At 55.1% G+C, this 22,667-nt stretch overlaps 3 protein-coding genes across 4 annotated transcripts; 1 reads left to right on the forward strand and 2 right to left on the reverse strand.

Annotated features, from left to right (window-relative positions):
- Nucleotides 1-3,109: 3,109 nt before the first annotated feature.
- SSR4 (signal sequence receptor subunit 4) lies at nucleotides 3,110-7,479 on the reverse strand. 2 transcript variants are annotated; one of them, XM_036270728.1, is made up of 6 exons: nucleotides 7,214-7,479; nucleotides 5,219-5,334; nucleotides 4,098-4,172; nucleotides 3,817-3,906; nucleotides 3,452-3,517; nucleotides 3,110-3,270 (listed from the first exon to the last, which is right to left on the reverse strand). In XM_036270728.1, the coding sequence occupies exons 1-6, from the start codon at nucleotides 7,278-7,280 to the stop codon at nucleotides 3,166-3,168; spliced, it is 519 nt and encodes a 172-aa protein (XP_036126621.1). In that variant the 5' UTR covers nucleotides 7,281-7,479; the 3' UTR covers nucleotides 3,110-3,165. The 2 variants fall into 2 exon arrangements, with proteins under 2 accessions (XP_036126621.1, XP_036126620.1); XM_036270727.1 differs by having other exon boundaries at nucleotides 5,219-5,337; nucleotides 7,214-7,477.
- A 62-nt stretch (nucleotides 7,480-7,541) lies between these two features.
- IDH3G (isocitrate dehydrogenase (NAD(+)) 3 non-catalytic subunit gamma) lies at nucleotides 7,542-16,431 on the forward strand. The gene is made up of 13 exons (XM_036270726.1): nucleotides 7,542-7,715; nucleotides 11,433-11,471; nucleotides 11,789-11,800; nucleotides 12,053-12,150; nucleotides 12,578-12,690; nucleotides 13,742-13,802; nucleotides 13,904-14,036; nucleotides 14,164-14,297; nucleotides 14,629-14,731; nucleotides 14,819-14,965; nucleotides 15,724-15,818; nucleotides 15,904-15,964; nucleotides 16,260-16,431. The coding sequence occupies exons 1-13, from the start codon at nucleotides 7,635-7,637 to the stop codon at nucleotides 16,359-16,361; spliced, it is 1,179 nt and encodes a 392-aa protein (XP_036126619.1). The 5' UTR covers nucleotides 7,542-7,634; the 3' UTR covers nucleotides 16,362-16,431.
- Nucleotides 16,432-16,722: 291 nt separating this feature from the next.
- On the reverse strand, nucleotides 16,723-21,369 carry SRPK3 (SRSF protein kinase 3). The gene is made up of 15 exons (XM_036270716.1): nucleotides 21,291-21,369; nucleotides 21,064-21,194; nucleotides 20,804-20,912; nucleotides 20,586-20,673; nucleotides 20,229-20,316; nucleotides 19,422-19,528; nucleotides 19,178-19,343; nucleotides 19,054-19,079; nucleotides 18,416-18,545; nucleotides 18,087-18,323; nucleotides 17,899-17,999; nucleotides 17,371-17,478; nucleotides 17,233-17,302; nucleotides 17,045-17,137; nucleotides 16,723-16,907 (listed from the first exon to the last, which is right to left on the reverse strand). The coding sequence occupies exons 1-15, from the start codon at nucleotides 21,344-21,346 to the stop codon at nucleotides 16,723-16,725; spliced, it is 1,695 nt and encodes a 564-aa protein (XP_036126609.1). The 5' UTR covers nucleotides 21,347-21,369.
- Nucleotides 21,370-22,667: the final 1,298 nt, after the last annotated feature.

A 22,667-nucleotide genomic window follows, 5' to 3' on the forward strand; every position in this document is an offset into this window, starting at 1 on the left:
AGAGATGACAGTTTGGGGTGGGAGAGGGGCTGGTGAAAGGCAGGCGAGAACTGGGGCCATTTGAAAGCTGTGCCTCAGCTTTCTTGCCATGTCACTGAGGAATAGCAAGGTCTTCTGATGTTGGTGTTCTGTACCCTGGGAGGAGGTATGACAAGGTCACTTGAATCATTTCAGGGGTGTGACATGGCCTCAGGGGTGGTATCCAGATGCAGAAAGGATGGCAGAGGCCTGGCTCAGGACTGAATGAGGCCAACACTCCTTCACTGATAGAGTCCGAGAGAAGTGGGTTCTACCCACGCCCTCCCCCTGCTCCAGAAGAGCCCTAGCAGCAGCAACAAGTTGGGAGCTTCTCAAAGGCACAAGCTACCTTCCCTATTTGGGGACCCCAGTGCCTAGCATGTAGAATGTCTTGGCCATGAGATGGATTAATACCTGAGTGACCACAGAGGGCCCTTCCAGCGATGCAGCCAGATGCTTGTGGTTTCGTTTAGTGCAGCAAACCAGCGGACATCTGCTACATGCTGGGTGGGGGTCAGGGCCCCAAGTGTGGCCTATTCTGTGTGGCACTCCCTTGAGTGGGCAGTGTAGCCATGAAGGGAGCTTTTGAACAGATACTGAACACTGCCAGCAGCCAAAGTGGGCAAAGACACATTAAAATTCTCTTGAAAAAACAATGTAGAGCTCAGTAATTCTGCTAATTGGTTGAGATGGGCATAAGCAAGAAATCTGAGTTCATGTTCCCAGAAGCCCAGTACCCTACTGGGAAGGCTGGTTCCCAAGATGGCCACATCTGTCCAGCTACTGTCTTGAACAGCTGGGAGGGAAGGCCCAGTGCATCACACTGCAGGCTGGAACACCATCGATTGGGAAGGGAGTAAAGGGCTTGTTGGTGAAAAGGGGTGAATGGGAGCAGAGGGGTGGGGGCAGGAGATGCCCCCTTCTCAGCTCAGCCCTCCAAGACCTATTGCTGAGGACTAGGTATATAGACTCTTGTGGCCTGTTTCTCTGGAGGAGACATGGCCCCATGGAGGAGGATGGGGTTCCCCTGCCATAGAAAATAGGGGGGAGTTGAGTACAGAATCGAACTGTTCCTTGAGCATCCCTATCCAGCTGCTGGGAGGTTCACTTGCATGGCTCTAGAGGTACTGTATTCTTGTTCCAGTGAGGACCTGCTTGGAGGCCTAGTGCTTGGGGGATGTGGGCCAAGAAAAGCCTGGAACCTGGAGTCCCTTGGCCGTATGAAAGTCAGAGCTAGGGCTTGGCTCTCTGATTCTTGGAGAGGCAGCCCTTGGCTACTTGGCTACTGACACCCTGGAAGAGATTTCACATTCAAGTCCTATTGCCATTGGCCAGGGTGGTAGAGCCAGGATTAAAAAGAGCCACTGGGCCTAGTTGGTGTGGCTCAGTGGATTGAACATCTTCCCATGGACTGAGAGGTCCCAGCCTGATTCCCGTTCAAGGGGGTTGCGGGCTCGATCCTCAGTGCGGGGCATGCAGAAGGTAGCTGATCAACGTTTCTATCTCCCCTCCTCTCTCTAAAAAAATAAAAACATACAAAAAAGAGCCACTGGGCTGCACACAGCTGCCACTGCCTACCCTACCTGCCTTGCCTCCTGCCCTTCTGGGCGCCTGCTCTGCACAGGCAGTGCAGAACACAAGCACCTGTCTCCTTTTGCTCCTTAGGAGAGTGAGCACTGAGCACTGCAGCAGGCGCCCTTTGAGCTCCCTCTGCTGGTCTTTCTCTGGAATCCAGAAACTCTAGCAGCCAGCAGTCCTAGCCTGGCTTGGTCCTTGGGATTCTCAGCTGTACTGCTTTTGGGGGTAAAGACCCAGCTCTTTTCAAGAGCCTCCCCATTCCTTCCAGTCGCCTCCATCCTGACAAGTAGGGAGAGGCTGGTGTCCCATAGTCTGGAGGAGGTCCCCAGGCAGTTACAGGTCACAAGCCATTAGCTCTCCATGTTCCCAGCCCTTTCTCCTGATATGAAGGACAGAGCCCAAGCACTGAGGAACCCCTGCCCTCCCAGGTAGGTTTTGGGCCTACCTTCCTTTTTGAGTGCAGCCTCTCTGGAGGCTTCTGTGTTATTCATGTGGATGTTTTCTGTAACAGGCAATGGTGATCAAGCACTAGGGTGCCAGAGGTTTTGCCAGATGGGCCCAATGATCCCTCACTGAGACCCTGTAGGACGCATTCTCATCAGACCTGAACTGACTTGGAACACTCATGTGGGAAGGACTCCCCTGGGATTTGCCATTTGCCCCTTTGGACCCAGGGCTCTTAGCACCTCTGCATCCATGGGTGGCACCAATGAAACTTGGCTGGGCAGGAGAGGTGAAGGTTGATCTGACAGCATTGGGTCCTCAGGAGAGTGGGGTCACTAGGAGAAAGTGCAAGGCCAAACTGGAAGAGGTTAGCAATGGGCTCCTCAGAGGTATTGGGGCCCAGGTCATTTCTTCTTTCTGTGCCTTCTATGGGTCTCACCTGACACCACAGAGTGGGAGCACATTGGGAGGCAACATGGAGGGGACAGGACTTGGAATGATCACACCCCAGACAGCTACCAAGTATATCTCGCTTCAACCTCTTCAGTAAAATGGGCACTAACGATGTAAGCATGGAAAGTACTTCAGTGCGTGGCTCCTGCCCAGGGCTCCAAACACCCGAACCACTCTGCAAGCCAGGCAGGGCTGTGTCTACATATGTTGCCAACTACTGGATTTGGGCAAGCTGGGCAGTTGCCCTCCCAATGGTAGGCGGTCACAGGGCCCTACCCTGGGCAGGCCAGAGGGGCTGGGGGAGGGCAGGAGAGAACAAGGCAGTCCTCTTTGCCAGAAGATAGCATGTGCGGAGGGGAAACTCCATGCCCCACTCAAACCCACGCAGGCAACCTGGAAACAGAAGGTGGACACTGGGCACTGGGGGCACCAGGCAGGGAAGGTTTAGCTGAGGGCTGAGGAAGGAGAGCCTGTGACAGCAAAGAACAAAGCAAACCCATGAGACAGGAGTTTCAGCCCCGACCCTGCTCACCACTGCACTGCACTGTCGGGTGGACCAGGGGATGCTGGCTGCCCAGCTCTGACCTGTGTGGAAGGCAAGGTGTGGCAACGCAAGTGAAGAGCCGTCTAACTGTTTATTGAAAGAAGCAATGAGGGCTGGGGGCACTGCCCTCAGGCCTGGATGTGGCTCTTGGCGTTGAAGGCCAGGTAGTAGATCACTAGGCCAATAACTGCGGCCAACACCTCGGTGGAAACCCAGGGCCCGTTCCACGTGCCCTATAAGAAAGGAAATTAAAGAAAGCTCAGGGTAGGAATGGGTTAGGGGCCCAGCCAGCCCTGGTTACCCTCCTTTTGGGGCACAAAGACACACTGGCCAACTATGGCCCAGCCTCCACCCCCAGAAAAGGATGAAGCTTGCTGCTTCCCAAGACCAGGCCAGCCTCTTCAGCCCACTTACCCGATGGTCTACGCTGACTGTGAACAGGGGTGGGATGATAGAAATGTCCTCGTTATTTCTCTGAGCCTGTAAGGGAGGTGCTGGGGTTAGGGGCGCTGTTGGGTGGGGTGGGGTAGAAGAGACAGGAACACTGGCTTGAGTCATGGAAGAGGAGAGAGAAATGGGTAAGGGAGAAACCCAGAAGGTACAAGCATATGTGGGACAGTCAGATAGGAAGGCACCCACCCAGCCATACTGCTCCCTGTAAGCAAGGCCCCTAGTGACCCAGAGTTCCAGGAAGGGGGGGCAGTAGGGTGGAGGTGGCTGTGGAAGCAGGGTGTGCCCTCCCTCCTGCAGACTTGGGAGGAGCTCCAGGTGATACTCACCTTCCTCAGGAGGCTGTAGGACTCCTCGTCAAAGAATCTGACCTCATAGGTGCCTGCATGGGCACTCTTGTGGTCTAGGCTCCAGGACACCTGGGTTATGTGTTTGGCACAGGGTGGGCACAATGAACACATTAGGGCTCCCTGTCAGTACTAACACAGCACCACAACCAGTGACCCAAGACAGAACCCTGACCCTGCTTGATCAGGCCACCTCTAGAACTTCAAGTCACACCTGTGAACAGGTGGCCTTTGCCCAAAATGACAACCAAAGTATCCCTTACCTGATAACGCCCCACGTCCTGGCCCCGGGTGACAGGAAATTGTTTCCCACTGACATCAGCATAAAGAGCCATGTTCTGGGGAGAGGACAAAGGGAGAGTCACTTTCTCCCCTATGTGACTGTTGGCAGGGGCCCCATGTGCTGCCCATAGCAGCACTCATGGCCGGTGGGCAGGGAAGCTGGGCATATTTGGGGACTGAAGTGTCTGGCAGGGGACACCATGAGAGAATCATGGAGGTAGGCCTGGCACAACCCAGAGCTTTGCCAGGAAGCCAACACCCACGGATGGTGTCACTATTTCTTTGGTTCCTTAATGCAAGGGGTGGGGGACACATTCTTCTTATGGCCTGGCCTCCCTAACCCTCAGCAAGCCTGTTAACTGTGAATAGGGTGGGATGATTGATGTGTTCTTATTTTTTTAATCCTCACCCGAGGACATTTTTCTATTTATCTTCAGATAGAGTGGGAGGGAGAGAAAGGGAGAAACATCGGCATGAGACTGACACATTGGCTGGCTGCCTCCTGCACAACCCTACCATGGCCAAGGACAAACCACAACTGAGGTATGTGCCCTTGGCCAGAATCGAACCCACGACTCATTGGTCCATGGGCCGACGCTCTACTGCTGAGCCAAACCGCCCAGGGCTGTGTTGTTATTTATGAGCCTGTAAGGGAGTGCTGGGGCCAAGGGGTGCCCAATGAGTTGCCCAAGAAATATTGTACCCAAAAGGCCCAGCTTCCTACTTTGGGCCTTTGGGATGCAGATTAAGGTCAGGGCTTGAAACCACATGGACACATACCTTGGTGAAGAGCAACCAGAAAACGGATGCAGGAGCCTGGGACTAACCCTGGCTGTTTCCCACTTCCACGTACATTATTTTAAGACACAGTAAAATGTCTACCTACATTACTGCAGCTAGGCAGCTTAGGTGAACGTTCTTTAAACAACTGCTAGAATCTGATCTTCGGCCCTGCTCTTTCCTACACCTGTGAATCTAAATCCATGTGGGTCCCTGGGTCTGACCCCATCAACTGCCAGTTGAGTAGCTGATGCCCAAGGCCCCAGGCTCACTACCTGCCTCTCACCTCAGCACTCTCCTGGCTGAACTTCCACTGCCTTACCTGGACTCTGTTCTTGCATGTCAGGGAAATCTCCACGATGAAAACAGTCTCAGTGGAAATGACAGCATCAGACGTTGTGTAGTAGGAAGGAGTGATCTGGGGCTCCATGCAGGCCTCTGCTGTGGGGAGAATCAGAGAGATGCCTGGGTAAAGTCTAGCTTGTGCATGCTGGGCTGGGGGGCAGAGGGACCACCCTGACCTCAATTCCCACACCTCAGTAGCTGAGGACACATGGAGCCCTTCGGACCCTGCTAGGTGAGATGTAGGAGACAGATATAAATGACCAATCAGAAGTGCAGTGGCAAGGGGGAGGTGGGGAATGGGAAGGCTTTCTACAGATGGAACCTCAATGCAAGGGCAAAAGAGCAGATGAGTCGGTAGGGGGAAGGGAGGCGGCACTGGATGGATTCACTGCACAATTCATATCTGTATCTAGAATTACAGACAGGGATGCCATGCAATGGTTTGGGACAGCAGCCTGCCCTGGCCCGTAGCACCCCAGAAGCCCAGGAGGCTTAGCTGACATCAATTCAGAGCCGTGGAGAGCCCTGGACAGTTTACCGAAGGTGTTTTCCACAGACACCAAACATGGTGCTGCTGGCAAAGCATGTGGGCTTTCGAGATGAAGGGAAGGGTCTTTACCCACAACCATAGTTGACAGAAGACCAATACTAGCCCAGTGTTTCCTGATAGAAGGAAATGGGAGAAGTTCTGAATCCAGATGCACAACTTGTCCCCTTGAACAGGGCTGCCCTGAGAGAAAGAATGCTGCCTTAGCTATCTCTGCACTGCTAGAGGCTACAGAGAAAGACAAGTGCCACCTAAGTCACAGGGCACCAAGTAAATGCTACCAATAGTAAAGTTCTCAGCCAACTGCTCTCTGAATGTGGTATCCCTGCAGAGCTATGCCTTAGGATGAGGCAATCATAGAAGATTTTGGGTCTGGACATCTGAAAGATGCCTGGGAACACTGGTGGGTGCAGTTCTTAGGAGCCACATCCTGAAGATCCTTCTGTGCTCTGCTAAATTTGGCCTTTTTCCTATGGACACTGTGGAGCACCAAAGGGTTTTACAGCCAGGTGTGTCATTTCCAGACATCACTGGCTACAGCATGGGGGATTCCTGAGGGATAAGTGAAAAGGGTGCAAGCAGGAGGCCAGTTAGGAAGGTGAAACACTCCCGGCACCAAGGGCGCTGGCCTGAAGTAGGGCAGGTAAAGTGAATGGGCAGAAAGCGACTCCTCCCCATTCCAGCCCCCCGACAGCTCTGGCTCCTGCAAGGACATCCTCCTCAGCACACTTCTGAACTCCAGTCTAAGTTCAACCCTGCCACTAGGTGTTAAAAATGTCAATTGATCCGACTGTGGCTCTGCTCTGCTGAAAACCCCTTTAAGGTAACATCAGGGCCTCATGTAAAAATTCAAAAGTCAACAGTACGTTCTGACACTCAAGGCTTCCGCTTACCTTAACCTCTTCAGCTCCGATCTAACTCGCCCACGTTCATGGCCACTCTGCCTGGGCGGTCCCTGCTCCCTCTTCACTTAAGACCTCTCTTCCCAGGGAGGCCTGGCCCCACCGCCCCTGATCAGGTGACTCCTCTCCACCAGCCCAGTTTCTTGCCCCATCACCCAGCGCTGTAGAACTTTGCTCCTGTACGACCCTCCTCCTAGACCAGAAGCTCTGGGAGAAGGAGCAGGGACGTGTGTCACTTTCCCTGCTGGATATGGGGGCCGGGTGCACGGGAGAGCCTCTGGAACTCTTCCTCGCAGGAGCAGAAGGGGGAAAGATTTGGTTGTTTCTTTCGGCAGCCTGGATGCTGGGTAAACGTGTGTGGTGCAGGAGCGTGTGGTAGCCTTGGTCGTCGCGCCCCAAGGCCACCTGCCTCTCGGAGGAAAAAGGCCCAGAAACCCGCTTGGCCCGCACCCCTCCTCCCCGCCACGCACCACCAGTCGTGGGAGAGAAGCTCGCCAGAAACGAGCTCCCGCCATGCCGCTACCTGAGCAGCAGGAGAGGCCCGACAGTAGGAGTAGCGCCAGGGCGCCGAGAGATGCCAGCGCCACCATCGCCTCTTCTATGCCGAGGTAAAAAGAGAGCAACTCCACTGAGCACGAGGGGCAGACAAGGAAGCGCGACGCGTAAGAGGACGCGGCAACCAATTAGACGCCGGCATGCCGGGCGGGCCTGTGACGTCCCTGGCGGCACTGACGTGTCCCCTTACTGGACCAGGGGCCCAGCTGGCTCCCCCCAATATGGCGGCGGCGGCTGCGCTCCCAGCGCCGGAAAAGGGCGTGGGAACCAGCAAGCCACGCGCATGCACACTGCCAGGCCGCGCCCACTCCGCGGATTTTGTACCTCTCCAAAGTATCGCGAGAGCGGCGTCTGCGCGTAGGGACGTACCGTGGTTCTCACTTTCTGTCATGGCGCTGAAGGTGGTGATGGCTGTTAGCGGCCCTGCGAAGGCAATGTTCAGACCGGCTCTCCTCTGCCGGCCTTGGGAGGTGAGAAGGGGAGCGGGCCGCAGGGACAGCCGCAGCGCTCGCTGGGTATCTTTGCCCCTCAGTGGGGCTGGATCTGGAGTCTCCGCTTCCAGAGCGTTCTGGAGTTCGATTGGTTGCAGGCCCGGTGGGGGGCGGGGAGAGGGCTGTGCGCTGGAATTGATTGGTCGCCTCCATTGTCAGTGAGGAGATCTGCTAAAGTTGCCGTTGGTCCTGCTTCCCCAGGGATCTGCATCTTGTGGTGAGGGTGCTCCAGACAGGTGGGGAGAGTGGGCCTCGGCAGCCCAAATGTCATCTCCTTAGTGCCTTTGTGGGACCCTTCGCGAGGCGGTCACGTATCTTGGCCTGCCTTGTTGTTGCCGCCTTGGGAATCCCGTTCCCTGCCAACGTTCCTCGGGTTTCTCTTCTGTACTGTTTTGCCACATGTCCCAGTGGAGATGGAGAATTGAACTTTGCCAGTACCCCCAACCGTCCCCAGAACATTCTTATAGCCCCAGTTATCCCCACCGCAGGTACTTGGAATAGAGGAGAACTAGGGTTTTTGAGGCTGGTTTGGTGGAAGGCCTCCAGGGCTTGCTAACAGTTCTCCGTTTAGGATCTTGGTTATTTGGATCCGATTCCTCTCTCTTTACACACTTAAATGAGGATAATTTAGTCCCTGGGTGAAGCATTGGGAGACAGAATTAAAGACCCAGAGACCTCTCAAGCCTGGAAGACAAGAGATATGATCTTTAGGCCTGGCTACCCCATTGACCCACTGTGTGGCCTTAGGCCAGGCCCCTCCTCTATTTGGGCTCCAGTGTCGGGTCGCTTCTGTCTCAAAGGATCTCAAAGGATCTAGCCAACTCTGACCTTCCAGAACCCTGCAACTTTGCTGACACTCCTTGTAACACACAACACATCTCCTCACTGGCCCCTGGGGAAGATGGCTCTGTAACAGCATATGCTTTATGCAATTCTGTTTAAAATGCTCACTCCTTCCACATTGCTGATGACAGAGTTTCCAGAGTCCCCGATGACTCTGGCAGCCAGGCTTCCACAGGGTCTTGGTGAAGACATTTGTCTCTTCCCTGACCTCCCTTGTGTGTGTGCTTGTGTCTGTGTTGAGTGGGCATGGGGGCCTGTGAACAATCTGGACAGTGCCTTGCCCTGAGACTGGTTATCCTGGGTATGGGAACTTTTAGAAATGAACCCCAGATTTTTGCTCCCACTAATTGGAACCTTGTGGGAAAACATGTAGCCACCATTGACACTTGATCCAACAGAAACATGCTGAAGTGAAGCCTTGCTAAGCTGTGCAGTGTGGGAGCCCTTTGGTGGGAACGCATACCACCCTGGACTCCTTTCTTTCCATAGCACCATCAAAGAATGAGGGCTGACAGTCCACTCTCCCGCTTGAGGAATGAGCAGGAAGCCTATGTATATATCCCATCCTGCCGCATACTGAGCTCTTTTGATGGGTAGCTTCACTGGGCCTGGATGTGAGGCAGAACCTTTGTAACCTTGAAGGAAGGTACCTGCATCTGTCCGGAGCAAGGTCAGGGAAGTCTCTATCTTGAGAGCTCTCTGGGTCTTTGGCCAAAGTTGGAAGGAACATCTAGCATAGGGACCTGGTGAGGAAGAGGTTCAACCCTTGTGGTAGTAATGTGATCCAAGGTTGGGGAGGGGAGTTGCACAGAAGCAGAGCCAGGCCTGGTGCAAGGGCTGGCTCACTACCATGCCCAAGTTACCTGTCCAGTGGACTTCAGAGGTTTGAAGCCCAGGAGGAATTACTGCCAGGAGCTGCAGGGGTCAGCCCAGCATCTTCCATTGGACACCAGTCTTGAACACTAGCTTGAGGGGTTGTTGGGGTGAAGGGACAGATACGCTTTTGCATAGTTCTGTGTGTCCTGCTAGGGACTGAACTGCTCGCATACCTCCTCTTGCTCAATCTTTAGTAGTCATGCAGAGTAGGCACCTGTGTTCTGGGGCTCTCAGGTGAGGATGGGAAGCTGAGCAATGTTAAACTGTTTGCTGCCAAGTGTAGTGGATGTGGATTTGGACGGAGGTTTCCCTAGCCTCCAAAGTCCTCTATCTCCTCTTCATTTTCTGATGTGCTCATTCATTCAGGAAATGTTTCTGTGTCCTAGCTCTGGGCTAGGCATTCTACTGGGTCTTGGGGTGACAATAGGGAACTGGACAGCCTTGGCCTTCACTTTCAGGGTCTTGGGGGTTGGGGAAGGAACAAGGGAGCAACAACCAGGGAGATTGTGGTTGGAGGGGGAGGAATTGAGGTAGGGCTTTGGGAGGCTGGAGTACCCTTAGGGCATTAGGGAACGCTTTCTGGAGGAAGCGCAGTCTAAGTGTCCTTCCACAAGTTTGTATGGAGAGCCTGTAAACAAGATGAATCCAAATACTGACAAGTGCTAAAAGGAAAACAGAAAAGCCCTGAGTGTGTCTGTGGCTACAGATCCAGGGGCCACATGGATTAACAGATACCCCCAGAGCATGCTGTCTTAGTGATCAACCCCCTCTTAGCTCCTGGCTTGGGTGGGTGAATGGCACACTTGTGCTTCCAGAGCTCCTGCAAGTGGGAACCTTGTGAATACTGACCAGGAGACTCAGATGGGGATGGTCAGCCTCTGCTTGAGCTTTCTAGATTTCTAGCAGGAGGGCATGGCTCTTTGAGAAATGGCCATGGTAACTCTGCTGTTGGCTGGAATGCTCCACTGCCGCTGCTGCTCCACAGGCAAGTGGCAGGGCATCCCCAAGTGACAAGGAGGACCTTGGCTCCGCCCCTTCCTCTGTGGATTGGGGGACACCCAGGTGTGTTCCCAGGTGGGGTACAGCAGGGAGGAAAGTGTGCAGGCCTATAGCCCCCCCTGCAGTGGGACCTTGGATGAGGACTTCTTCCTCCAGGACAATGTGGGGACTCCACATTGGTCACTTTTCAATACTTGTCTTATTTGGCTTGGTGGCTTTTGCTCTGAAGCTGTCAAATGTGGCGCCGATGTGGCCAAACATGGCTGTTCCGAGTCAGAGTTGGGGATATTTGTCATCCGTGTAGGCTGTGAAGCAGTTTTGAAATCCTTTATGAAAGCCTTCCAAAAGATTGGTGTCTGTTATTCTTCTGAAAATGGATTTATTTTCTGCATGTCTGCTTTGGATTTCTGATTCTGGAGGGCAATTCTAGGCAGTGCTTATCTCTGGAGGGGAACCTGGGTGCTGTCTTTTTCTTCTGATATTCATATTCCCATGTTCTAGATTCTCTTCATGTCCTGCTTTCGTAATAAAGGAAAATGATCAAAAATGATAAAGTGATTGTGTGGTGGCCTTCTGGTTTGTTATAATGATTTCCTTATTGTACCGTGTTTAGCGTGCCAACTTTTCTATGTTACAGACATCACTGGACAGGAATAATTGGCCAAAAAAGAAACAAAAACAACTAAAGAGGGGGAGGGAGACATAACCATTTTTTAAAAAAACTGACCTTGCAGCTGAAGGAGGCATAAAGGATTGTAATGACCCTCCATTGTGCTTCAGCAGGCTGGTCCCTGGGAATGACTCTGGAGCCATTTGTCTAGGTACATGCTGTGTGCTGTTGTTCACCAGACAGTGTACATAGGTGAAAGGGGTGATGTGCAAGGCCTGTCTGGACACAGTAGGGACAGTTGCTCTTCTTTGCCAAATTGACTTTCTGTTTTGGACAATAACCACTAGCATCTGGGTTCTCTTTGCCAGGTTCTAGGTGGCCACGAGGCCCCCTGGAGGAGCTTCTCAGTAAGTATTTGTGTGTGTGTGTGTGTGTGTGTGTACTTGCATGGTATGTGTGTGCTTGCACGTATGTAGATTTATGTCCAGGCATATGTGCACCTGCCTGTGTGCATGTGTAGATGTGAGCATGTGCTCGTGTGTGTCATGCCTCTTTGCTCCCTGGTCTTCCTTGCCCTTCCCTCTGAGGCGTGGTCTCCAGAGGTCACCCAGCCCTCCTCCTTACCTCCTTACCTGTGCTAGACAGCATCCCCAGGGAAAAGGCACAGCCTTGTTCCTCCAACCTTGGCTGATCTGATTCTTTTTCCTTCTTATCTCTCCTCTAGCAACAAACAATTGTGAGTATTCTTTTCATTTGCCTATTAGATTTTAGTTGCTTTGGGATTGACCTAAGTCCAAGTGGGGACAGGAACTGCTTTTACTGCTGTCCTCCTGGCCAGGGACCCCTATAAGCAGCCCTGTCTGGGATGGAGTGGGGCACAGGGCTAAGGTACCCCATACTGGCACCTCACGATTGGCTGGCCCAAGAGGTCAGTGCTGGTGGGAGAAAAGGAAGTAAAGGACTGTCTTCACCCTCTCTCTTTTTCCAGCCTCCGTCTGCTAAGTATGGTGGACGGCACACGGTGACTATGATCCCAGGGGATGGCATTGGGCCAGAGCTCATGTTGCATGTCAAGTCTGTGTTCAGGTATGGAGCTCCCAGTCACCTCCCTTTGACTTGTCCCCCTAGGGAAGGTTGTGCCCCAGGCCTAGCCAGGATATATCCTGAGAACTTGGTGCCAAAGGGACAGTAAGCCCAGAAGCCCACTGGCTGGGACTTTGCCCAAGCACCCACTGAGCCATGATAGGAGGGCTATAAGCCCAGGCCTTTCATCCTGGTGCTAACAATCCCACTAGGCTGACCTGGCCATGGAGAAGGTGGCACCAGTCCTGCTAACTATGTTGTGGAATTCAGGCAAGTCCCCATTAGTTGTCACAGTTGGGCCCAGTCTCCTATCAGCCAGAGCCAGGTCAGGGTGGGCAGTAGCAGGCCTCTGTAAACAGTGGTCCAGGCAGACTTCTTAGAAGTGTGGAGAAGGCCCAGGGCCAGCCACCTTGATTCAGTTTTGCCCCAGGCACGCATGTGTACCAGTGGACTTTGAAGAGGTGCACGTGAGCTCCAATGCCGATGAAGAGGACATCCGCAATGCTATCATGGCCATCCGTCGGAACCGCGTGGCCCTGAAGGGTGAGCTTGGGGGCCAGGATGGGTTGCTGTACATGATTATTTCACTTCTGAGCTGATACTTGTCTCTGGGATCCAATACCTCTGACTTCAGGACTTTTCTGGCTAGCATGGACCCTTGTGTTTAAAGAAGTTTCTGGGGTTCTGTCCATGCTGTGATTCTGAGATCTTAGTGGCAATGGGCTGCCTCCCACCTACTTCTTCTCTCCTGAAGCAGCCCTCTCTGTTGCAGGGTTAGGGTTAGGGTCAGATTTAACCCTCAGTATCTGTCTTCACAAACCAAATGTCACAGAGACTCAGTGCTCAACCTCTGTCTGCTGCCTTGGCTCCAGCTGGCACATTTATGGATGTTACAGACAAGAATTTTAACCCCTCCTGAGTTTGCCTTGGTTTGGTCCAGGTTCTTTATCTGTTACTGCTTGGTGTGAGGAGTGTGTGAGCAAAGGTGAACTGGAAGAGAGACCTGGCAGTCAAATGGAGAGGCTAACATGCCAACCACAGCGTGCCTGAGGCACTCTGGGTGCCCTCGGTCCAGCCAGGGCCAAGTTGTGGTCTTTTTCAGGTAGCTCCTTCTTGCCCCTGAGGTGGGATTTGTGTGACACCTTGATTCAGGGCCTGGTAGTTACCCTGGCCAAGGTCACCTTGCTGGCACCACCCTAGTCCACTAGCCTATTAGTAAATAGGAGTAGTGTCACTTTCTATCCAGCCAGACCCTGGTCTTGTCATTCTCCTAGGGTCTGGCAAGACCTCCTGGTTAGCTGCCAAGCATTGTTCATTTATTTATTCACTAAGTATTTATTGAGTGTCTGGTATAGACTAGGTGATCTTCTAGGTCCTCACAAACCATCAGTGAAGCGAGCACGCGTACCCTTCTCTACCCTTAAGGGGCTTATGTTGGAAGTTACACTCTAGTGTTCTGTGAAGTATTTTCACTGCTGAAAGCCATATTTTCTGGATGGAGCTGCCTTTGGTGTACATCCCCTGGGTCAGGAAGGGGAATATGGTGGCACAGCTGACCCCTCTTCAGACTGCCTGTCTTGTTTCTGTCCTGCAGGCAATATTGAAACAAACCATAACCTGCCACCATCCTACAAATCCCGCAACAACATTCTTCGGTGAGAACCAAGTACACGGGGTAAAGGCTCAGCAGGGGTAGAATGGGCTGTGCCAGCAGAGAGAGGTGGCACTGGCCAGCTGCCTCTCTCTGTGTCCCCAGTACCAGCCTAGACCTCTATGCCAATGTCATCCACTGTAAGAGCCTGCCAGGAGTGGTGACCCGGCACAGGGACATAGATATCCTCATTGTCCGGGAAAACACAGAGGGCGAGTACAGCAGCCTGGAGCACGAGGTGAGTGAGGCTTGGGGAAGAGCCTGATGAGGGTCAGTGATAAGGAACGCTGTGCCCAAGAAGAAGCTTGTGCTAGAGAGCAGGACCAGAGAGGACCCGGGTCTCTTTTCCCTCGTCCCCTTCTCAGAGTGTGGCAGGAGTGGTGGAGAGCCTGAAGATCATCACCAAGGCCAAGTCCCTGCGCATAGCTGAATATGCCTTCAAACTGGCCCAGGAGAGTGGGCGCAAGAAAGTGACAGCCGTGCACAAAGCTAACATTATGTATGCTCCCCGCCCCGCCATGCTCCTGCCCATTCTGCCAATAATCCTGAAGCAGCTGAAATGAGCAGCATGCTTGGTCTGTTTTCAGATTCAGGGCTCAGGACCCTGGCCACCCACCAAGGGGCCATGCCTAGGGTTGTGCCCTGTTGTCTGTGTCCAGTCATGACCTCACCCCAGTGCACACTCGGGGGAGGTGGAGCAGAATTCTGCCCATTTTACAGATTGGGGATTGGCTAGAGGTTAGAACCCAGCCTGCTGTGGCCATCTGCATACCCCATCCTTCCAGCTGACCATTGCAGTGGCCAAGCTGGTTTCCTGTGTCCTCCCATAGGAAACTGGGTGATGGACTCTTCCTCCAGTGCTGCAAGGAGGTGGCAGCCCGCTACCCCCAGATCACCTTTGAGAATATGATTGTGGATAACACCACCATGCAGGTAGTTAACCCACTGGGCTCCATGGCTGCCTGCTCTAGGCACCCTGGGCCTCGTGTTCAAGCTTCTGTCTGCCCCCTTGTCCTACAGCTGGTGTCCCGGCCCCAGCAGTTCGATGTCATGGTGATGCCCAATCTCTATGGGAACATTGTCAACAACGTCTGCGCAGGGCTGGTTGGGGGCCCTGGCCTCGTGGCTGGAGCCAACTATGGCCATGTGTACGCTGTGTTTGAGACGGTGAGTGCTGCCAGTGGCACCAGGGCTGCTGGCCTTTTTGAGCTACAGCTCACACACCATCCACTTACCCGTTGAAAGTGTATAGTTCAGTGGTTTTTTTGAATGTTCACAGTTGTGCAACCATCACCACTATCTAATTCCAGAACATCTTTATCACCCCAAAAAGAAACTCTACTTGTCAGCTCCCACTTTTCATCCCTCTCATCCCTGCCTCTGGCAACCACTGATCTGATTTCTGTCTTATGGGTTTGCCTGTTGTAGACATTTTATATAAATGGAATCATACAATAGGTGGCTATTTGTGACTGGTTTATTTCCTATAGTATAATGTTTTCAAGGTTGATCTATGTGGTAGCTTGTCAGTACTTCATTCCTTTTTATGGCTGAATAATAGTCTGTTATATAGATAGACCATGTTTTACTGATCCATTTGTTGTTTTTTCTTTTTGTCTTTAAAAATTGAAGTAAAATTTACATAACATAGAATGAAACCATTTCAAAGTGAATAATTCAGGGGTATTAAGTACATCCACAGTGTTGTACATCACTTCTGTCTAGTTCCGGAACATTTCCATCACCCCAAAAGGAGACCCTGTCCCCGTTATCAGGCACTCCTCATTCCCCCTTCCTGGCCCCTGGCACCCACTGATCTGCTTTCTGTCTCTGTGGATTTGCTTGTCTGGACACTTCACCTGAATGGACTCATACTCCCTACATTCTTACATTTACTACCCTCTTCATCATCTTGTCCCTTCCAGGCTACAAGGAACACAGGCAAGAGTATTGCCAATAAGAATATCGCCAACCCCACAGCTACACTGCTGGCAAGTTGCATGATGCTCGACCACCTCAAGTAAGTGGCTTCTCAATGCCCAGCCATCAGCCCTCCCAAACAGCCCCTTAGGTCCCGTGGACTGAAGGCTGCTCTCCCTCCTTAGGCTACACTCCTATGCCACCTCCATCCGCAAAGCTGTCTTGGCATCCATGGACAATGAAAACGTGAGGCTTTTCTTCTCCTCTCCTGCCCCCCCCCCCAGCCCTTCCTCTAGCTTGGGTTGAGCTGGTGTGATGCCTGAGGGGCTGGAGATGGTGACCTGGCATTTCCTGCTGCCCCTAAGGGGAGGGTGGTACCAGGTAGGGTAGGGCTTCTGGGCCTTAACTGGTACCACTACGCTCCTGGTGGCAGTTCCAGCCCTTGCAAGCCACAGGCGACAGTGGCCAGCCCTGGGCCACTTGCAGAGGTTGGGTGTTTGTGGGGCCCTGCTGTGTGCCCAAGCTTGCCCATCTTCCGCAGATGCACACCCCGGACATTGGGGGCCAGGGCACTACATCGGAAGCCATCCAGGACATCATCCGCCATATCCGCATCATCAATGGCCGGGCTGTGGAGGCCTAGGCTGCCTGCCTCCCAATCACAGCACCCCAGCTAGCTTGCTGGTTGGACTCAGAATAAACCGGCTTTTGTCCCAGCCCTCAGCCTTGCGCTTCTGTTAACTCCAGGACGCTGGTGTTTCAGTTCACACTTTATTAAGAAAAGAAACACACACACTTCTCACTCACAGGGCTCTCTGTGAGGGTCAGGGGCAGAACAAATTCTCACAGTTGGGCCTGGCCCAGCATCTGTCTACTCTGCCATGGGGGTGTGTGAGAGCCTGCTACCCACAGAGTAGGAGAGGGCAGTTCCAGTAGGGTGGCAGGAGTTGTCTCACTTCCTGAAGGTACTGAGAGGTGAGGGTTGGAGCAGGAGTTGACAGGGGCTAGGGATTGAGCCAAGGGTGCCGGAGGCAGTCGGCTGCGCTGGCCCGCTTCTCAGGGAGGTACTCCATCATGGGCAGCAGGAAGGCACTAAACTGCGTGGCCTGTTCCAGGGGCCACTCGTACTTCTCCATGAGCACCTCATATAGGCCCCAGCGCTTGAGGTTGTGGATGTGCCGCAACTCTCCTGGGGTGGGCAGCAGGACTCGGGTTAAGCTCTACCAGCATGGCCTTTGATTCTGGGGCCCGTGCTCCCCTCTTTCAGACCCTAAGGTTCCTGCCCTACCCTCAGCACCCTGGTAGCCTGAGCCTATTTGGCCCCACCTCTCCGGTTGAAGAACTCCCGGGAATAGCGGCCTGAGAGGGCGAAGGCCGGGGGGATGTCTCCTAGGAGCTCCACGATGTGGGCGATGTGGTCTGTGGACAAAGAGGAGGCTGGGAGGCAGCCCCGAGGCCCCGAGGCCCCGAGGCCCCGAGGCCCCAAGGCCAAACCCAGGGCATGCCTCCCCTACCCTCATCACGACTGTAGTCTTCTCCAGAGTGGGGCTCGAACAGGTAGTCGCCGGTGGCTAGCTCAAAGGCCTGGAAAGGGGAGAGGTTGAGGCTGCTAGCCAGCAGGCTGGCCCCTGGCCAGGGCAGCCCAGGCCTACCATGCATGCTGTGCTCCAAATGTCAGCTGGGGGCCCATACTCGGCACCAATCAGGACCTCCAGAGCCCGGTACTGCCGCGTCTGTATGTCCTCAGTGAAGTGCTTGTGCTGGAGGCAAGGGGAGCTCTGGGGAGGAGCCGGGGCCACAGCTGGCCTGCCCCCACCAGTCTCCCACTCGTCTCCCACCTCTGGGCCATGCACCCAAGGAGCTCAGTGGGGCTCACTGTGCTCCTCAGGGTCCCCAAAAATCCCAGGAGGAACTGGCCAGGCGATCTCAGGCAGAGGCTGGTCCCTTCCCAGTGTCCCCCGCCCCTTGCCATGGGCCTAGTTCTGCTGCCTCGGCAGGACCTATGGGCTGTGCCGTGCCAGGCAGACCGTGGGGTCTGGTCAAGTGTATTGCCGGGTGAATCCTTGCTGAACAAATGATCAAGTGCCCCACAGGCCCAAGTCGGGGCACCCCAGGAGTGGGCCTGTGCCTCTAGCCTCGTGGCAGGGCACCCAGCTCTGCTCTCCAAGGCACACTCATACCACCCAGCAGGCATTGCCCAGGTCTGCGATCTTGATCTTGATCTTGTCTGCATTTTGGGGCTCTAGGGGGTTCACCAGGAGGTTTGAGGCACCAAATGGTGCTGAGGAAGGAAGAGAAGGGAGAGGCTGAGCTGGCCTGGCCCCTCCCACCCTACCTGCCCGACACCCACTGGCCTTGCCCGGCTTACTGCTGGGTGACAGGAGGCCCCCAGTCTCCCGCTGATTGGATGAGCCTGAGAGGATGGAGCACGAGGCAGGAGAGAAAAGGGAGCCAGAGAAGCCTGAGGTCTGGGAGCCCGGGCTGAGGCTGCGGTTGCCACCCGGGGCCGGGGAGGAGGAAGCTGGAGAGGGGCCAGCCCTGGCCCCCCCAGGATGGCAGCCAGAAGAAGAGGTGGAGCCGCTGCCCCCTAGTCTTGAGCCAGAGTCTGGGGAGATGGGCAGGGGTGGTATGTGAGCCAACAACCTGATGGCCACACGTGGTAGCCCCCCGGCCCCTCCAGCCCCTTCAGCTCCTCACCCTCGGCTTGGGCCGCTGCCTCCAAGGCCTCCAGCCTCTGCAGGTCACGCAGCCGCTCCTCCAGCAGCCACTTCTGCTGTTTCCTTTTGCGCCTCATCTTCTTCTTCTTGTTTTTCGACAGCTTACTTGGCTGCCATTAGAGCCAGGGTCACCCTATGGTTTCTGTCACCCATCCCTTGACCAGCCCATTCCTCTGCCTGTGGCCCATATGCCCCACAGGGGACAAGAATTTCAGGCCCCAGGGCTCCTGTGGAAGTCAGAACGAGACACTACCCCCTCCAGCCCACCCCTTAACACCAGCCTCTCGCCCACCTTCTGCCTTCCCTCCTGTCTTCACTCCTCAAAGCTCAAGGTTGAGGAGGAGCTGATGGGTCTGCCACTGACTGGGTGCCTGCCTCCCCTGGGGGCAGCCTTGACCCCACCTGGCCCAAGATGTGGTGTATTTCCACTGAGGCCATGGTAAACCCATTGGTGGGCACTTTGGGGCATGTGACCCATCCTGTGTATCACTCTCATCCGAACCACCAGCCTTTTGGAAATGCCACTGCAGGAATGCTGGGGAGGGTGGGGAGGCTGAGGAGACAAGCTTTGAGGACATGGGAGATGAGGCACAGGAAGAGAGGGATGCCCCAACTTACCGAGACCTCCTGGGGAGCAGTGCTCACTGAGGGGCAGGAGGGGCATGGGAGAAAGGAACAGAGACTTAGGCAGGGGCTGAAGCCTACAGGCCCAGCCCCAGTCCCACATAGGCTCTTGTAGTACCTGTGGAGCGGGACGGTGGCGGTGCCCCTGATTGCTGCCATTCTGTGGCCTCAGCGGCCAGACGCCTGATGTAGGTGTCACCCACACACAGCAGGATGTTTTCGGGCTTGATGTCTGTGTGGATGATCTTGCACTTGGTGTGGAGGTAGTCCAGGCCATGTAGCACCTGGGGAAAGCCACTTCTGAGCTCCACCAGCCCTGCCCAGGCTGCCTCCCGGCTGTTCACAGGGCCGGGGATGCTCACCTGTCTCACAATGCTCTTCACGCAGGGCACAGGCAGGCCCTGGTAGTTGGACTTGATGATCCACTTGAGGAGCTGGTGGCCCAGGACCTCCAGCACCATGCACACATCTGGGACTGGGAGTGAAGGGTGGCTGGCAGGCACACAGCTGGGACACAGGCCCTGCCCACCCTCAGCTGGGATGGGGGACAGGGAAATTCAGGCAGTGCAGAGGTGAGCCTGGGTGGTCCCAGTGTCATAGTGCCCCTGTCATACTCAGGTGTGCCAGTTGGGATGGTGCATTCTGTGGTCATCCTAGGGAAAGGGCACTTAAGCAAATATAGAAGCCTCTCAGACCAGTCCCACTCCTATGCCCAGGTGTACCACAGAGGCAGACTCTGCTATTTGGGGATAACTCAGTAACCTGGTTACCCACTCCCCCACATAAAAAAGTAGTGAGGGTAGTCCGGCTGGTGTGGCTCAGTGGTTGAGCATCACCCATGCACCAAGAGGTCGCCAGTTCAATTCCCAGTCAGGACACATGCCCAGGTTGTGGGCCCGATCCCCAGTGGGGGGCATGCAGGAAGGAGGCGGCCAATTGATGTTCTCTCTCATTGATGTTTCCATCTCTCTCTCCCTCTCACTTCCTCTCTCTGTAAAATCAATAAAGGGAAAAAATTTTTTCAAAGTAGTGAGGGTATTTCAAAGACAAGTGTCACTAGAAGGCATAAGTCCCCATCATGTAGACTTGCAACAGAGGCCCTAGTAGCTGGGAAGGCACAAGCTGGCTCCTGCGCTGCCACAGAGCTTTGCTCAGCCTACAGAGGATACGGACTCCATTAACCCCTGAGATCCTGAAGTCATCGATGAGCTGGACAATGGTCTCTCTTTTGGGGTCACTGGGGTCACTGTCTCGGACCTGGAGCAAAAGCCAAGAGGCCATGGATGGCTCTAACCTGCCTCTCACCAGTTGCTCCCAGCAACAGCAGCCCCCTCTCCCATTCTGGCCAGGCTGCTGGCCCCTCCCTTGCCAGCTCCTCTAGGTCCTCCCACTCGGGTAGAGCCAGCTGGAGCCTGCCCCTCTGGGAGTCCCACCCTACCCCAGGAGCCCCGGCAGGCCTTGCACCCATGTTGCCAGGCCCCAGGCAGCTCACAGGGAGTTGGAAGTTGGTAGGGGAGGTGTCTCACACATTTCAGGAGCTTGATCTCATCCACAGCTGTCTCTGTGTAATGCCCTGCGCTCTTCACCACTTTCAGAGCCACAAAGCGCTTGCGCCTGCAATGCCGAGACCCGAATTGGCTGCCAGCCACGGCCAGACTCATGGGGACTTTGTGGTGGCCCCAACCAAGCCCAGAGGCAGGATCCCAGCTGGCACTGGGACCCAGGGGGCAAAGGGGACACTCACTGGATGTCCCAGCAGAGCCAGACGGTGGAGAAGTGGCCCCAGCCTAGCTTACGCACTACGTGGTATCGCCCATTGAACAGGTCTCCGATTTTCACAGGGTAGTAGCCGCCTGGGGAAGGGATCCAACAGAGCTTTGTGGGGGGCATCGCCCTTCTGCCCCCCTGGCCCACGTGGGCTGATGCCAGCATTCTCTTTCTCCTGGATTGTCCTGCCTCCCACAGCAGTGCACCTGGCCGCCTGTGCCCCAGGCCAGGCCTCACCCTTGCAGTAGTCCTTGGGGTCCTCCTGCTCCTCGTCGTCGGAGCCCAGCAGCCCCTGCAACACCCGCGGTGCAGGCGCAGTGGGTGCTAGTTCAGAGCCGGAGGACTCAGGCCCACAGGAGGCCTGTGAGCTGCGAGTGGGGCAGGTGGGTAGGCAGTGAGCAAGTGAGGCACCAGGGCCCATCCCACCCCCACCCCCACCCCCGGGCACCCAGGTCCAGCCCTACCTGCTGCTGCTGCCGCCGACACTGTCCCCACCACCACCACCCGTGCTGGCGCTCATCCCGGCCTTGAGGCCCACAGCTCTGGTGCCTCAGGCGGCTGCTCCTGTGGGGCTGGCCTTAGCCTGTGAATTTATAGCCTCGGCCGCTGATCTCACCCGCCTTTATAAATAGCCTCCCAGCTGCTCAGCTGTGGGCAAGGTATGCAGCGGGGAGGGGGCAGTGCAGTGATAGTGGCCAGGGATAGCCCGGCCCCCAGGAAGAGCCCCCTGCTGCTGCCCCAGGGCTGGCAGAGGGAGCCACCTTGGGGATAGGGTGTGACTCAGCCACCATACTGAGCAGCCCCACAGACACCTCAGGACCAAGGCAGTTACCCACGTGGGATGTGGGGACATGGCGACCGGACCCCAGGCTGAGTTCTTGAACTCCAGAGCCAGCTGAGTGGAACAGCCAGGCAAGGGCACTGTGGACATTGCAACTCAGTCCTCAAGCCAAGAACACCCCCACTCCCCACCTCTGCACCCCACTCCCGCTCCTAGAACACCTTTGGCGTTTTTGAAACATTTTCTGGCTTCCCATTTGGACCTTGTGGGAGACTTCCCAGCGGTGACCCTACATATTTCCGTGTGTACCCAATTCCCTGCCTACTCTCAGCTGGGTTCCCACTTTTCCTGTGCCTCATTGACCCCTAAGACAAGTGAGAGCCTGGTGTCCTCCTTTTCCTGAATGGGGGTCACTGGGAGCTGTGGTGTAGCAAGACTCTGGGGCATGAGCTGAAGGCAACTCTTTCCTCCCACCAGAGGTGCCGGCCGAATGGAAGCCTGGGAACCTGTCCAGCCAGGACTCTGGCACTGAGAGCCTGTGCAGTCTCCTTCCTGGCTCTGTTCCAGGTCCGCTGTTCCCTGCCCTGCTCATTGTCTCCACCAACACGTGCCATGTGCCCGAGTAGGAGGCACAGGGAGCTGTCCTCACTGGTCCTGCCCTCAGGGGTCCTCCTCTAGTGGGGAGCAAACAAGCTCACAGCTCTAGTGGGCTGATAACAAAGGGATGTCCAGGTCAGGCAGAGTTTGTGACCTTGGAGCTGTAGCTGAGGGACCAGAAGAATTGGGTCCTCAGAAAGGGGGTGGAAGGGTAAGCCTCCAGGCTAGCAAGGGGCCTGGTTGGGGTAAAGCCGGAAGCTGGACAGGCTGGAAACCTCCTGGGCTGGCAACCTCCATGGCTGGCCTGGCCAGAGTGGCTGGCGGGGGGGGGGGGGGAGGCCTTGAGTGGCCAAGTATGGGGTTCCGGGAGAGGCTAAGCAGTTTTGCTCTTTAGAAAGATCACTCTGGCCCTGGCTGGTTTGGCTCAGCGGTTAGAGCCTCGACCTGAGGAACGAAGGGTCGC

Source organism: Molossus molossus, unplaced genomic scaffold, assembly GCF_014108415.1.
Source record: "Molossus molossus isolate mMolMol1 unplaced genomic scaffold, mMolMol1.p scaffold_m16_p_2, whole genome shotgun sequence".
NCBI classification, from domain to species: Eukaryota; Metazoa; Chordata; class Mammalia; order Chiroptera; family Molossidae; genus Molossus; species Molossus molossus.